The sequence below is a fragment of the Macrotis lagotis genome, chromosome 6, assembly GCF_037893015.1.
Source record: "Macrotis lagotis isolate mMagLag1 chromosome 6, bilby.v1.9.chrom.fasta, whole genome shotgun sequence".
Lineage (NCBI taxonomy): Eukaryota > Metazoa > Chordata > Mammalia > Peramelemorphia > Peramelidae > Macrotis > Macrotis lagotis.
The window spans coordinates 185,468,645-185,486,571 of record NC_133663.1 but is presented as its reverse complement, the minus strand read 5'-3'; the positions used below and the strand labels follow the sequence as shown (position 1 = coordinate 185,486,571).

General features: G+C 32.9%; 1 protein-coding gene across 2 annotated transcripts in view; it reads right to left on the bottom strand.

Annotated features, from left to right (window-relative positions):
* Positions 1-17,927, bottom strand: part of CUL4A (cullin 4A) — a 75,441-nt gene that overhangs the window by 47,858 nt on the left and 9,656 nt on the right. The window contains exons 3-6 of one of the 2 annotated variants that reach the window (XM_074192082.1): positions 15,411-15,514; positions 13,183-13,252; positions 11,423-11,496; positions 1,321-1,483 (exon numbers count right to left, since the gene is read on the bottom strand). In XM_074192082.1, coding sequence (XP_074048183.1) covers positions 1,321-1,483; positions 11,423-11,496; positions 13,183-13,252; positions 15,411-15,514 — 411 coding nt within the window. The other variant, XM_074192083.1, reaches the window with a different exon arrangement.

Genomic DNA, 17,927 nt, shown 5'->3' with positions numbered 1-17,927 from the left:
TTAACTCAATTTATTTGTTAAAAAAAACTTCTCCCCTTAATAGGAAACACCTAAAGGAGAGGAGTTTGAAATAGTGATGTTAAATAAAAAATGCTACTATATTACAAAATGCACAGAAGAGAACAGAACTTCAGAATGAAGCTCGGGTAAGTGAGACAATCCTGAAAGTAACATGTGGTTCATTATATACTTTTTAAAAGAAGCAAGCAGGGTAAAATGCAGACCACTCCTCCTTGGAGTTCTGCTGTATATGTGGAAATGCCCAATTTCGTGGAATGATCAAATTCAGAAGTAAAAACAAAGTTTTAATAAGGGAGAACACAACATAACTTGAAAAAACAGGTTGTAGAAGATACTATAAAGATGAAAAATGACAGAGAAAGGGAAGGTTAGGAAACCAAAATTAAGACTGACTTGCTTTGCAATGCTGCTGGTTCTGCTTACTAAAAGGAAAATAAAATCAATGACCAAAGTACTATACATACCCTCAATTTTATTGTATCCTTTTGTTTCCCAAAGATGCTATATAACAAAGAAAATCATATACCATGATATCTAGTAATAGAATTACAAGTAAATTAAAAATACCACAATGCCACCACTCTAGCTTCCCAAAGCTGCCATTTCAAAAAAGGAATAGTCTCTTTAAGTGACGTGTTTCCATTTATTCAAATCTGAACACATTTGCAATACTTTCTAAAAAAAAATTCTAGAAAAATCTATTATCTTTTTTTTAAAAGGTTTTTGCAAGGCAAATGGGGTTAAGTGGCTTGCCCAAGGCCACACAGCTAAGTAATTATGAAGTGTCTGAGACCGGATTTGAACCCAGGTACTCCTGACTCTAGGGCCGGTGCTTTATCCACTGCACCACCTAGCCGCCCCCTTATTATTGCATCTTAAATGAAAAATAATTTTCTACCAAAAAAAAATGAGTTGGGGGATGGTTAAGTTCTGGACCTTGTGATTTCATTGGTTTAGTGAACTTCCAAAATATAAATTCTTTCCCCTGACACAGAAGGAACTCATTAGTAACTTGTCTGTCCTAAAATTTTGTCTGGGCTCTGAAATGATAAATGACTCCTCCAATCAATGGTCCCAGAGATGGAATGTCAGAGCTAAAGCAGAAGCCATGTTTTCTCAACTCCAAGAATGGCCTTTTACCCAATGCCTCTTTTTCCATTAAACAAGAAATAAAAATCAATTGAGTTCATTATTCAAAATAATGCAGTTATTTTTAAAAGCCTTTTTAAATTCTGAGGTATGAATTAGAATGTCAGATTTATCAGATGCATTGAAAAGCTCATACAATTATATACTTACTTGAAGATCAGAGAGCATGCTCAAAAGACTTCGTAATAAGCTTCTGTCTACAGCTTCACCATTTCTCTCTCGTTCAATTAATAGAAGAATTCCATCAATAGTTTTACTTTGAACCAGCTTATCACTAATAACATGGTTTCTAAATAGTTCTAATCCCATGTCCCTGTACAAATAATAAAGAGTAAAGTTAGATCTCGGGGGGGGGGGGCGGGAATGGGGTGGTAGTCAATATGATTATAGATTGGCAGCAAAAAGACAGTCATTCTCTGAACGTTGAAAATATTCCTTTAGCAATTTAATACACCTACAGTTCCTTTAAATGTTTCTTTTTTACATATTATTCCCTCTCACCCACTCTATATTAAAAAAATTTTACTTGCTATTCTTTATACATGACATTTTATTTCCAGCCTCTGAGGTGCTGGAATGCTTTCCTTCCTCTCAAGTTCACTTCACAGGCTACCTCCTAAAAATTCCTTTCCCTCTAAATTTGGTTTGTATTATCTCCCCCCCCCCCCAATATGTAAGCATCTTGAGAGCAAGGATGATTTCATTTTTGTCTTTTGTCAGCACTCAGCACACATCTGGTATATAAGTATTAATTCTTGAATAGAAACAAGGTTGTAGTATTTTAATGGAACATTAGCAGGCCATATTTTCCAATGGCATAAAGCTCCACTTCTGGTTACATGTAAATACTACATGAAATATAAAGTTACATCATAAATAAAGCTCACCTAAACTCAGGGCTTCAAACCACTCTTGTTGGGCGATTGGCTATTTATTTTGTGGGTCTTGAAATCCAGTACCTTTATCCTTGCTTAACTACCTTTTTCCACTCCCTTTATTTCCTTTTCTTTGTCAGACTTCCTTTCCTACTTCTGCTTGTCATTTCCCATAAAATTTCTCTAAATTCAATTTCTGCCTCTTGGCTGACTTTTATCTTTATGGGACAAATACATACCAGCAATTTATTCAGTTTTGTGAAAATATTTCTAACTGCATAAATGTTACTTATATGTGTGTGTGTATGTATACTTATTATGATAGACCCATGTTTTCATCAGTGTGGGTACTCCCTCCACCAATGCAGATTGCAACCCTTTCAATGCCTTCTCATTCTGTGATTCTTATCCATTTCTTTCCATAAATCTTCCACAGACCTACTCAACATGTTGGAGGTCTTCTTTCTCATTTTTAAAGGTCCAAAGGTTATCAAAATACTGAACTGCCCATTTCTATGTTTTTTTTATATTGCTCATCACATGCTAACATGCTGAAGCCTTAAGTGGTAGTGTAGTACAATGGACTGTGATACTGGATTTGGAGAGGACCCTATTTAAATTCCAGCTCTACTCCTCACTACCTTTGTGATCTTGGGCAAATGACAACACCTGTTCCTCATCTTCGAGATGAAGAGGTTGGGCTAAATGATTTCTCAGGTCTTTCATTAAGTTGCAAATCCAATGACATTTGCTCAACATATATTTCCACTGCCCTTTGTATTAATTATAATTTTGATTCTTCCATGCACATGGTGTTCCTTTAGTCATATAATATCTGGGAGAACACTTAGTTTTTTTAAAATTTAGTCTTTTGTGGCATTTAGCACTTTGAGATTGAAAACACTATAGTTTCTCAATTCTAATTTCCTTTTGGCCTATTGTCCTTATGTATTGCTTGGTCAAGAACTAATTTAACAGGTTGCCTAATCAGCAGCATATCCTGGTTCTGGGTAATTTTTCAGTAATTTTGTCCATGATGGCATGACTTCTTTTCCCTACAGTGGTAGCCAGAAGAGCAATGTACAAAACAGATATTTCATTTTTATTGAATAAATCACCCAAAGGAGAACTTACATTCCAGGGTGCTCTTTGTACAATGTCATGTGCATAGGATAATTTGGAGAATCTACCAACAGGGTGTCCTTTAAAGAACATGTTCTATGACACTTGCAAACATCTTAGGTTAAGATATATTTGGATTTTTTACACTTAATTCTGCTTGGTCTCTGGTAAAGGATAGCCTAGCCTAATCTCACAAAGTTTTCCCAATGTAAGGAAGCTCAGTGTTTTCTCACATATTCCCCCTAAATGCAGTCTTATTCTTTAAATTTCCTTGAAAAAAAATCAGATTCCCGAATACTTAGCTTGTATCATCTCTAAAGGTTTCTTGTATCTGGTGAAGTCTAACCCTTCTTGTCACTCCCACTTTCTAGTTCACTAGATACTGAGAATATAATCCAAATACTGTGGTTCCACTACTAGGGTTGAAACTACCACCTGTTTTATTTTATCTCTATTTGCTAAAATAGATATCCATTTTAACTCCTGAATGTCCTAGGAATGATCTTGTATATTCAATTCTAATGTCAAGTTCTTTATCTACTCAATTATTGTTTTTTAAATGTTTCAGGATGTTATATCACTTCATGTCTTTCATCTTCTTTCATTATATTAGGCAAATGATCTTGTAATAGCTGTCACATCTTTCTATTTGTCAAAGAAATAGTGTTTGTTGACTTGAGGTAATTTCTGAGCTTTCAAACCTGGAATAGTGATGACTTTACTAAATTATCCACCTTCCCTCTATAATGGTGAAAGACTCCCATTTATTTGGAGTTGATGATTTATATTTAAAAAAATGGAATTACTATAATTATATGAATGTTTTCTTCTCATTTTAAATCCTTTTCTTTGACAGTGGTATTTACTTTGACTTTGATGACACTTACTGGTTTTGAAGTGACTATTTTCATAGTTATTGCCTTTTATGAAATGGCTTTCATTTTTTTTTTTTAATGTCATTCAAGTACTTGCTATCTGAGCCTTCCAGACCTCTTAAATAAAATACCGAGATGCAGGCACGGGGTATCTTTCTTTTTTTCTGATGCATGATGAAACTATTTACTTTCTTGAAGAGAACTTCTATTTAGGCGTTAACATCTTTAATTATTCTGGTTTCATTTGCAGCAAATGCCAAAAGGAAATCTGGTTCAGTTCCTCTAGTAGTAGAACAATTTGATTGTTGAACAAAGATCACACAGTTTGAGTACCAATACTCAATGCTTGCAGATGCTCTGAAAACTGTGAATTTTGGTGTTCCAGTTTCTGCCACTATAGAAGCAAAAGGGCACTGCATAGAACCTAGGGTCTATTTCATAGATTGCTATGCCCCCCCCCCAAAAAAAATCACCACCTGGTAGCCAACCTTCCAGTGATAAGCCTTTGGATACAAAGCTAGGGTGGCCTTTGGAAAACAGATACATACACTCACAAACTTTTATGCTATTTTGTTTGTGTGTGAAGTCAGTTCAAATGTTATTCATTAAATTTGACTATCATCATCACCACCACCACCACCATCATAATCACCATCATCTTTCCTAACAAGATTATCTGAGGGATCTGGAATCAGAAGACTTCTATTTGAATTCTAATAATGCCACCTGTGACCTATGTGACTTTGAAAATGTCATTTACTATATCCCTGAGCCATAGCTTCCACATCTGCTAAATGAGACTGGATAAGATGATCTCTAAGGGCCCTGTAAATCCTAACATCATGAGAAAGGGTATTACTTCAGAACAATTTACTTTCATTTAATTTTTTAACATGAAAAACCTGAATGATATCTGAATATTTTATTTTCTGGGATAATAGACTAAAATAATTTAATATGTATGACATTTATACAGTTCTATAATCACAAATTATCTTTAATGACTATCTTATACTTTTCTCCAGTTAAAAAGTCAGTATTTTCATATGAATTAGAAATGTTAAATTGTAAATGGCCTTGCTAAGGATTTTTCTTTACCATTGTTCAAAACATAGACAGTCATTCACACATATATTTTCTGAGTCTTATTCTGATGCCCTTGAAGGCAGAAAAAAGTATCTTTCATAAGATCATCACACAATGTCAAACAGTTTCTGAGCCACACAAATATTTTCTCACGCAAAGCAAGAAATTTTGCATTATTTTAAAACACTAAAGAAGCAGAATGAACAACTGTTAACAACTGTATTGAAAATCTGTTTAAATTTATGTTTATATATAAGTCTTAAGAGTTGAAAATTTCTTTTTTCACCTTTTGATAGTTTTAATTTGTCCTATTTCAGGGGAAAACTCATCTTTTAAAAGTCAAATTTACAAAACCAGGGACATTTAAAAGTTTCTTAGATTCTGATAGGCAATACCTGAAGAATGATGTGAAAGTAATTTAAACTAAGAAAAAAAAGTAATTTAAACTGATCTTCAAAAACCTGAATATTTTATCATTTTATTCTTATTTTTTCACATAGCAATGCCTCATTTAACTGACCAACTTCTGGCATACTCAACCATCTAGAAGACAGTCACAAATTGGAAAAGTGAAAGTGACCAAGCATTAAGGAACCGAACTGTTATACCAATATTGATCCTGGATAATAAAAGCTAATTTTCTACTCTTAGAAGAGAGGTAAAGCCTATGCAAAATTTGTAGACAGTTCATGGAATCTATTAATTTTGCTTTATTATAAAGAAAGGTTCAATAGGAGGTAAAGAGGAAACTTCTAAGAAATGACTGTTTCATTTAAAAAAGCTGTCATAAAGCCCATGCACTCTCCTCAGAGTTGACTGCTCAACTAGGTTACAGGGTAAAAGAAAAATGGTCAACTAGTTGCCTATGGCAAGGGCTATTCTGGATCAGAAGTAATGGAGATAGCAGAGAAGGGCGAAAAATAATTTTTATTGAAAAAAAAAGCTGATCCAGCCAAGGAGAACAAAACACTCCCTGATTAAAAAAAAAGGGGGGGGTTTAAGGAAACTAGACCATATTTAGTTTACACAGTTTAACAAAGCAGGGGACATTTTACAATTATTTTTATGATAAATGATTAAGACAAAAAAGATATTTTTAAAAAAATTTCATGTATCCAGAATACTTCATTCCTCAAAAAGGCTTGAAAAATGAGATGTTACTGTGTATAAAATCAATTAATTTGACACTGAAAATAAGTTTTGAGGAAAACAATAAGTAAAAGTTTGTTTCCTCAAGATTATTATACAATAAAATGTTCTATGTGCAATATCTTATTTCTGAGACAATGTTCTTGGTCAGAAATGTATGCAAGTCACTTATTTGTGAATTAATTTGAAATTGATGCAGTCATCTGAAATTTGAAAAAATACTGACAATTTTAGTTTTTCTTAATTCTAGTAAGAGTCATCTTGTTTTCATTTTGACAAATTTTGACAAATAACTACAGGGATTTTTCAAACACCCAGACATTTTTTTAAAGTTCATTCTTTACCTTGAGATTTTAGTGAAGACATGAGAGATTTTAAAGTGTTCTCAGAAAATAACTATTTTTATAGATGATTGATAGAAAATGTATAATAGAGCAATCTAAAATACCAGCCCAGAAAGGTGAAGTGATTTACTTGAGATCACATAAGGAATAAGTAGCAGAGGCAGGATTCAAACTAAGCTTTTCTAACTCTAAACATTTTGATGAAAATATTACAGAATCCATCCAAATTTATCTTAGGTAAATTTCTAGATGCTACATTCATCTTTTAAAATGCAATCCCAAATTTTACTAATTTTACAAGATTTTTTTCTTTCATTATATTTTTTTAAACCTTGTTTTTACAAAGTAATATAAAGGTACATATAGTAAGAATTTATTAAATTAAGCTCTGTGGAGTTCAAGTAGGATTAAAAAGACTAAAATGCTCCAGTGTCACTAGTATAATTCTTACTTTGTGGACCTATGAAGTCATTAGTGTGGGAAAGCCCCAATGAAGAAATCCCATTTATGAAGTATACTACAACTTCTTCTACCACTTATAGGGTTAGAGAGCTTTCTGGGGCACTGAAAGGTTAAGGGACTTAATCAAGATCACACAGCTAGTGTTGTATCAACAGTGGGATTTGAATTGAAATACTTAAGTTCTGTTTGCTATCTATTACTCCACACTGTCTCTCTATAACCTCCAGTTGCCAATCTCTTCTATATGAATGAGTCAAAGAAATGAGGTTCTATTTAAACTATGGGCAAGTTTGGGTTTGTTAATAAAGAGAAGAAAATAAAATTTTTATTACTTAACAATTGAAGCTTTTGGGCACAGGATCAAACTTGCAGAATGCTAAGGTAGCTTTCTAACCAGTTTTGTGTGGGGAAAGGCAAGGGAAAGAGAAGATAAATCCTTGATTATGCATTCCAGGAGAACTGGAAGCTGGAGAAAGTTGCCATTTTAACAAGGAGACACTTACACATAGGTTCTGATCCAGAATGTCACTCTAGTTTCCCTACAATACCCTTGCCTCTCTGTCTTTTAAAAAATTATCTATCCTTTTAAGTTAATTTCATGAGATTTTCTCTGCTCTGCCCATTCATGTCACACGAACCTGTCTTATACTTTTCTTGTATAACTACAATGCAAAAAAGAACAAATGTGTTTATGTGTTACCTCACCCATGAGGTAAGCTCCACAAAGGCAAGGATGAAGGTCTTTGTAGCACAGGAATATCCTGTACATAATAAGAAATTGTTAAAATTGCTGAAGAAGATACAGTGCATACAGTGGGGGATGTGGTGAGGATCCTTTGATAAGAATTGCTGATGCCATAAAGTGTTGGATCAGGCTACATGAGAAATGAGGTAGATTTGTTAAGTTAGAGAAAAATCTAATTATATCCTGGCTAAGATAATTTGTTAGTACTCCAATTTTTTCATATCCTCTCTCCAGTTTTTAAATTCAATTCCATTTGCATTCATTTACTTAAAACTCAAAATACTCTCAGTGTGGTAAAAATAAAGAAGGGTAGAAATTAAGAGTTAGACATACACAAGTGATGGAAGATGATTTAAGGTATGGATCTAGAAACTAGCATTGGCAGGGCATCAGGTTACAGATTGATCAAAATATTCAAAGTGTGCTACAGAAGAAAAGGAGTGATGGAATGCTGATGTCTTAGGCCCAGATCTGTTCTATTAAAATTATAGGCCCTAGTTAGCTACCACAGTGTAGAAATACCAATGCATCCCATCTGAAGTAGATATCTCTATTCAGGATGGCAGCAGTGGAACTTCATAAGAGTATCAGTTTACTTGTAAACACATGCACAGTGAGGATGCTAATTAGTGAAATCTTCTAATGAGAGAACTCTAGAAATCTTCTCATTCCAAGGCTTACAACCTGTGTGGATATATTTTAAACACAGTTATATAAGTATAAAAAAAACTATATGAATACACTGTAAAGCAAAGTCAAGAGTTCTGCACAGTATTAAAATATTAGGGGTCTATAGTCTGCATTATTCTGAAGGATCCAATGTTTCACAAGATTGTCAAAGGAGTCCGTGGCACATACAAAAATGGCTAAGAACCCTTGCTTTACTACAGATAAACTGTAAAATGTTAATAAAGTATGAAGTAAACTAATCTAGTATTCACAAATACATGAGAGTACTGAAAACCAGCAAAAGCTAGCTATGGAAATGTAGATTCAGGTAACAATTTGTGGAAAATTTGGTAGAAGACTGATTTCTTATTTTTGCTTAAAAAGTATAAATCTGGGATTTAGCCTGGATACTGGAAAGGAAAATAATACTCTCATTCTTTGTTATTCACACTGGGTCCACCAGTATGAAAACATCCACCCTAGATCAGGGTCTTATTACACCTCCTCTAAGAGATTCAGTCTCACCCCTCCCCAACGTCTGCTCCTTATGGCTGACAAACTGATATTCCTAATGTGCAGGTCTGACCAAATTTAACTTCCATACTGAAGAAATTTCCTCATAACCTTAAAATACAACAGAGGCTCTCTACTTGGCAAAATCCTTCACAATTTGGCTATAGCCTATCTTTACAGGCTAATAACTTCCCCCTCTGCATTTCTATTTTTGTTTTAAATATAAGCTATTTAGAAAAGGCACACTGTTGTACTCCATATACAACATTCCTTTTGTCACCCCTTTGCACCTCCCCCCAAATGAACATAAGTTTCTTGAGGAGATGGATTATCTCATTTTTGTATCTATGTCTGTCTCTAGGATCTACCACAGCACCTGATTTACAGGAGTCACTTAAAACTTTTGCCAAAAGACACAAATATGGTTGCTTTGGGTGTATCTTCAACTCAACATTTTCATTTAGAGCTTTATCATTTCAGAACAGTTCTGTTACAATGGGTAAGACACTTTTTGATTTGAACATGCGAACCAATTCAGAGTTAATTTGCAATGTACTTTTTCATGAGATACAAAATAATATATATATGCATATATACACATATACACACAGTTAATGAATACTTCACTTGCAATGATTAAGCCCCCTACTTTTATCCCTTAAACATGATCCTCCTGTACTAATAAGAATTACATATTTCAGTTTATTTTAAATCTACTTTACTTACTCTTGCCTCAAAGTCTCATTAGATAGAGAGAGAAACTTTGTTTGTATTTAAGAGTATGCTGGCTTCATACAAAAGAATACCACACTAGGAAGCAGGAGGCATAGGTTTTAGTTCTGGTTCTGCCACTTAATGAATGCGTGACCTCTGGCGAGTCATTTAACTTCTCTAAGCTTATTGCTTCATTTGTCAAATAGGGACATTATGTGTTTATCTGTTTATCTATCTATCTATCTATCTATCTCTATAGGCTAACTTTAAATTGCTACATATGAGCTATCATTTATTATCAAAGTTCTTCACTTTCCTGTAGTTATGACTCATGATTATTTTGTTTATAGTTTATATTTCAAGGTTTATTTTTTCCCCACATTTAAAAGTATAACCTGAAATCATTCTTAGAAACTCTTTCATCAAATGCTAAACAAATAGTTTGCTTCTTTAAGGACATCAAGGATATTCCACTCCAACTTTATGATGGAAATACAGATACTCTAAAGGGACATTCTTTATCTGATTTCAAGTATTTAAAGAATCATCTTAACTATATGAATGTTAATTAATCTCTGAAAGAAAGCAATTAAAATGATTTTCTACACCCTTTAATATTTTCCTTTTGTGCATTAGATAATAATCTCATATCATAAGCTAAAAATTAACAGATTATGGATTTGGCATTCTAGTTTATTTTTAAGCTGAAATTGTCTTTTAGTTGCATAGTCTTTTTAACATAGCCACATATTTAATAAATTTTTAGTGATTAATTGAATGTTAATATTTTTTCATAGATCTGCATTTTATATATCAGTCTAATTTTTTCTCTATACTTTTGAAGATAAAGCATTTCTATTTCTTTGAAAATATGATGTGCCTTGTCAGTTCTTTCCCCAATCTCTCAGTGAGAGACTTCTCTCACAGAAATCAACAAACCCATGTATTCTGCCACAAAATGTGCAAATGTGGTGTTGATGATGCGTTTACTGCAACCCTGGACTACACACTGTGCTCTGGCCAATCCTACCTGTATTCTATTCAAGGAGGCCAGAGGCACATGCTACTCAATGTCTACACACCATGGGTAAGTAGAAGTGGTCACTGGCATAAAGGATTTCTCCCCAAAGCCTGTTGAGGTAAATCCAATCCTGTTCTGGACCTCTGGTTCCTGGAAGAGGATATACATGTTTCCAGAGAAGATAGATAATGGATACATTTTAAAATTATGAAAAATGTTTTTAAAATTAAATATGAATTTAAAGAAAAATTCTTTATACCTTTCATCTGGACCTGTGATTTCAATGGTAGAAGGAACTCCTGGTATGGAAACTTCTTCCACCAATGCAGATAGGCAACTTTATTATAACAGAGTGTTGCCTTGGGCAATGAAATGTTCAATGACTTGCCCACAGTCACACAGCTATTATATTGTCAGAGGCAGGGCTTGAACCCAGGTCTTCCTGATGCTAAGACCAGTCCTCTACTCACTATGTTACACAATTTCACACTTTAGAGGTCAAAAAACAAAACAAAACAACTTTGGTTTTGTATCAAGACACTGTACAATAATAGTATTTATATTACTTATAGATATACAAATTACCAAGAATAACTACCTGGAAAAACAAAATTTAAAACAAAATTTATATTTTTAGTACATTTACTTACATCATAGAAATAAAAAAAAATACCTACCATATAGAAGGAAGCATTGAATTCTGAAGTACATAAGTGCGATCCAAAAACAAGAAAATACTTCTAATCATGATCTATAAATTAAAAACATGAACCAATTTTTTATTTTTCTAATAAATAAAATACACTTAATTCAATTACTAAGAATCTATCTATCTATCTTTCTTAATGGTGAGATATACTAGAAAGTTCTCATTCTGAATTTTTATCACACAGTCCTAATGTATAGACCATAAGTAATTGGTTTATATCACATCGTTTTAATCTGGTCATTTTCTAACAGATAAGGTATATCTTATACAGGGAAAACATTACAAGCTTGTTTTCCCTCTCTTTTTCCTATGTGCTTATGTTTGTGTGTGTATATGTGTATTTGCGTTGTGTAGTCTTTTTCAAAAGTCAACACACTGTAATGAATAGGATGTAATAGAGGCAGCAAGATTTTATAAATAAGGGGAACAAGAAGATACATATGGGCTAGGATATTTATATATATATATATATGTGTATATATATATATGTATGTATGTACACACACACACCACCAACTCATCTCAATCAAAACATGCTAAAAAAAAAAACCAAAGACAACACTATTTGGGAAGACAAGACTCCCTTTCTCCTATTACCACTCCAAAAATACACAAACCACAAAAAAAATGTATGTGTAGTGCTGCAGTGATGACCTGATCTTTGTATACAATACCTAGAACTGAACGGGATATTGTATACTTTCAAGACAAAAAAGGTCATTGTAATGCCAAGACATTTAGGCTATTACCTCATTCTGACTCCCAATTTAAAATTATTTGGGAACCAAATTTCTATCAATCTAATACTGTTCAAGAATGACAGTTCAAACAATTAACACAAGAATGATTAGAGTGTATCAAGTGTCTCTAAATAATAACCATTGTGTTTCCTTCATCACCCATATTGATTTTTTTTTTTAGGTTTTTGCAAGGCAAACGGGGTTAAGTGGCTTGCCCAAGGCCACACAGCTAGGTAATTATTAAGTGTCTGAGACTGGATTCAAACCCAGGTACTCCTGACTCCAGGGCCGGTGCTTTATCCACTACGCCACCTAGCTGTCCCCCAAATTGATTTTTAAAGTTACTTAAATAGAGTAAAAGCTAGTGATTACATCTTTCAAATACAATTAATTCTACCCCATTTATAACCAGATTCTTTATACAGAGTCCTTTAAACAGGTACCTGGTTTACTACAATCTCTATTTTACTAGCTAAATGAGGAAAACAAAGTAACCTCAAAGTATGTACAATGGTAAAAAATGTTTGGTTTAGGAATAAAAAAATTTATATTTAATGTTTAAACATGTGGTCTGAAATTCTGGAGATGTTGTTTTATATTTTAAAGACCTCAGGAAAGACTCAGGAAAACCAGAAAAACTATACAATTTAGTTTTATAGATCTTGTTCAACTCTTCTCAGCTCAAATCTCTGCTGAGATTCAACATCTTGTATAAACACAAAATTAAGTCTGGTTTACACCTTATGTAGGTGGAAGTAACTTGATTGAAGTGATTGTGATTTTTGAAAAGTTAAAGAGCAGGAGATATAATTCTCAAGTCTTCTTTACTTTCTCTTTTGTTGCTATTTCAGTTAGTTGTTGTTGAAGTTCCAAAAGGAACTTATGGGACAAAAGAAATAAACTTAAGTTGAAATCCAAGCAGTTCTATTCTAACAAATTTGTAACTGAAAGTAGACAATAATCAATATAAAAAATACAATAACCTTACCATTTGTCTGCAATGATCTTGCCAGCATTTGTTTATCTTCTTTAAAAATAAAACACTATCTAGAGAATCTGTGCAGCATCTGCTAAGGAAAACTATTACATTTATACCTTAATTTCAACTTTTCTCTTCTTAAAATATTATCTTGATAATTACCCAAGTTAAACCCAAGGTCATATATTTTAAGCTAAATATTTAAGCCATATATTTTATCCCTCTCCTCCACACTTCCTCCATTAAACTTCTTTTTTCTGTCAGTCTTAACATCCTTTGGGTTCTTTCTTTTCTCCTTTACTACTTTCTGAGAGCCTCTCAAACACCCCTCCCTCCTCCCCCCAGTCAGTCCAAACTATTTCCTCCTCCTAACATCCACTTTTAGGAGGCTTTTACTCTCAGGTCTCTGTCAGCAGAAGACCAAAGGCACTTTCTATGAGATGTGACCCAATGGTCTCATTTAGAGACATGGAGACCCTAGAAACAGATTTTGTCACAACAATCAGCAGGAAGATGGATGATTTTTATTTTTTTAGGTTTTTGCAAGGCAAATGGGGTTAAGTGGTTTGCCCAAGGCCACACACCTAGGTAATTATTAAGTGTCTGAGGTCACATTTGAACTCAGGTACTCCTGACTCCAAGGCTGGTGCTCTATCCACTGTACCACCTAGCTGCCCCTAGATGGGCGATTTTTAATTTGAAAAAAGTTAATAGAGGGGATAGGGCTAGGAGGCTTGAAGTAAAAAAAAAAAGCCGCAGTTTTAATTTGAATTTTCTCACTTATATTGAAGATAGAGGCTATAACTTAAAATTTATATGAAATCTCATTTATAGAACAAGTAGCTTTAAAATTTATACTGCTTAAACATTAAAACATGCCTCTGAAATATTTAGAGATACAGTTTAAAAGAATGAAATTATCAGGAAGAAAAAAAGAACAGTACTCTGAGTACTGACAATCTTATTTGTATACTGTCAGCTAAGGCCATACATTCAGTTATTAGAAATTAAAATAAAATATTGGAAATTTGTATTAGTAAAATCAACTGAATATGTTGAAGAAGTCAGTAATTCTCATTACAAGGAATAAAGATTCAGGTTCTGTAAGAAAAATGGTACATAAGATGGTAACAAAATTTTTTAACATAAATCACACATGGCAAAATAGTAAAAACTTGCATACAAGAGGAAAATGAGGGAAAAAAAATTAAAAATTAAGAATTTAATCTACAAGACCAATTTTTGGCAATTTCTATATCTAGTATTTTAATGTAACAAGAATATACTATTAGCCTTCAAGTGATAGAAAATATTAGAAAAATACTACAATAAGGCCATTATAAAAATTGTTATTAAAAACCTTACATAAAACATATTATTCTCTTCCATAAGGTAAAGAGGGCTTTGAAGATAATAATTTTATTCTTTTCTCAGCAAGACAGTGACCCAAGACAATTTTACAATAAAGAATGCTATCCAATCCCAGAGAAAATTCTAACTTTGTCGAAATAAGAGACTGATAATTATGGAAAGGTTTTACATGACTACCCATTTATAATCAAATTGCTTGCTCTCTCTCTCTCTCTCTTCTTTTGCAAGGCAATGTGTTAACTGACTTGCCCAACACAGCTAGGCAATTATTAAGTAATATTATTAAAGTAATATTAATTATTAGCTATATCCCTCCCATATTTTCCTACATATTCCTTATAACATAGTATATAAAAAAGAAAAGGGAAGGGAAAAACAGTTCAGCTCATTTATCAAATTTGAAAGTATATAAGTAATAGAGCTAGAAGACACTCAGATTGGGATTAGATAATATTTTACATTTTAATGGTGAGGGAACTGATGAAGCAGGGAAATACAAAGTGACTTTTCCTAGGTTACACAGCAGAGCCAGGGGATTAACAGTCTCCTGTTTTATCTATCTGATAACTCTTTTTTTTTAAGGCAAATTAGGGTTAAGTGACTTGCCCAAGGTCACACAGCTAGGTAATAAGTGTCTGAGGTCACATTTGAACTCAGGTCCTCCTGACTCCAGAGTCAGTGCTCTATTCACTGTGCCACCCAGCTGCCCAAATTGCTTACTTTCTCAATGAGAGGGGGATTAGATGGGAGAAAAGGAGAAAATATGTTTTAAAAACTAATTAAAAACTTCTTTTACATATAACTAGGAAAAAAACAAGATACAGATATAGAGCAAAAAAATTGTAACTTTACAAGAAAAAGGATATTCTCTGAACTGAAGGATTTGTGCTCTGACATGATCTTCACAAACCTGTCGCAGTTGCTTGTAGAGTGTTGGGGATACTTTGTAAGAACAGAGATTTTCAACAGCCTGAAAGCAAAAGGAAGAGATAATTGAAGACAGATAAAATTTTTCACTTTAAGCTATCCATATTTACAATAGTATGAAAAAGAGATAGTGTTCAAATATTTCCCTTGTATATAGCAGGAGATTAAGATGATGATGATGATAATAATAATAATAATAATAATAACAACAACAATGATCTCAGATTATTTCTTGCATTTTAATTTGGGCAATTATTCAATGTTATCAATTCTGTTATCACTTAAGTACAACTGAATGTAGAAAACAACATAGAATTTAGAAGACTACTGTACATCTAAAGAACTTATATACCAGAAAAGGTATTTTGACATTTGAAAAAAAATCAGAGAAAGCTACATTACATTCATATGATTTTCCCTGACAGACATAGAAACACCACTACTGGGATATCTCAAAATATCCTCACTTCACTCAAAATTTTCTGACAAAAAGTAGGAGAAAAACAACAACATTATTCTAGATTCCTTCTTTGCTTTGTGTATATCCTTTGACAAGGATGGTAACTGGTTCTGGACGCAATTTTTTTTTTTTGGTTTTGGGATCTAGAGATGTACTAGTATAACAAATCCAGGAAGGTGAGTAAATTTTAGTTAAATGTAATTATCACTAATTTTATTCTTGATATATAAAAGTAATAAAAATTTATTAGCTGAAAAAGTACTACAGGTGAACCATAGTTTATACATGGCTTCTAATCCACTGGAAGTATAGAAACCAATAATCTATTAATTTTAATTCACACAAAAGAAATATCAAATATTTAATAAATAGAAAACTGGAGTTAACAGTTTTTGTTATTTGTGAGTCTTTGACAAAAGCAAAGAATCCATCTGAATAAACTCTTAAGAACACCACACTAACAAAAATGTTAAATCAATATAATACTTTTTCCCTCTGTCAAATGGGAGAACTAGATTATTTCAGCTTTAGGCTTTAAACTCATTATAAAGGATAAAGCTAAAGTTCTTATACTCAGTTTTAAAATCTCAACATTTTTCTAGTTATAATGATCTAAGAAAGTCTTATGAAGTTCTTTAAGTATATGCCTTTAACATATATAATTGCAATTTTATCAAAAGAATCAGCAAAAATCTTCCATAAAATTCTTCTACCAAATAACTGAAGAGAATCTTACAAAAAGGTTATAGAATTTCTCCTCCCCTTCCCCTCTGATGCATAATTCATCCCTTGTAAAATATAAGCAGATATAATGTAATATCACTATTGTCATAAACTGAGGCAAATCTCAACTGAAGGCAAGGGCAGGGTCTTGATACTTTTATCTTTTTAATTTCAAGAAATTTCTAATGCATGCCCCTCCCCCCTCTACATAACAAATAGCTAAGAATTAAATTACACTGAATTTATTCCGTTTTGATTTAGGGGCAACCTTTGCCCTAACTGGGGGTGGGGTAGGGAGAGAAACATATGTTAAAATATTAGAATTGGGAAATACCTTTTGAAGCTCTTGAAACAGGGAAACACATAAGTGATTTCTGGAATGTTCATGCAAGCATTTAGTATGCATTTTAATGGTAATTATGGTTTTAAATTCTATTTTTTTTAAAATTATATAAGAATCAGAGAGCTACATTACATTCATAAATTAAGGTCCATTAGTACCTCAAGATTATCTATGTGCCATATGACATTAACACAGGCGGAATCAGGAAGAAAAGTCAGGTTGCAGCAAAGAAAGGTTATGCTCTTTTCTGATAATGAACAGTGGGACAAGAAGGAGAAAAAAGAAAAAAAGGCCTAGCTATGGTTCTAGATAAGGCAAACATTACAGGATGCTATCCCTTCTGGTTTCTACAGCTCCTATAAATTGATACTTTTTAAATATTCAATAGCCAATATCAGAGATCACAGAGGGAATAATTTTCTGTCACCAACCAGAGTTCGGATGTAATAGGCAGTTAATGACCCTGAGCCTAAATGATTGTGCTAAAAGAAATGAAGAAATGGTTTCAGAGAAATCTGGGCAGACTTCTATGAACTAATACAGAATGAAGTAAACAGTCAGGAGAAGAATTTATAGTATAATATCAATATGATAAAAACAATTTAGAAATGCTTAAAATCTCTGTAATACAATGCAATGATCAATCATAATTCCAGAGGAACTACACTGAAGAATGTTATCCACATTCTTCTGACAAAAAGTTAATGAGACTAATATATACAATGAGGCATGTTTCTGGACATGACAACTAGGGAAACTTGTTTTGTTTGACTATTTATTATAAGGGTTATGGGGGGAATTTAAATACTTGACAAATAAAAAAACATTTTTCTAAGTTCAAATCTGATACCAAGAAATGGATCTTGAATGACATTATATTCCAAAACTTAATAGGCAATTTCACCAACAATTTCTTGGTAACTTCTGTAG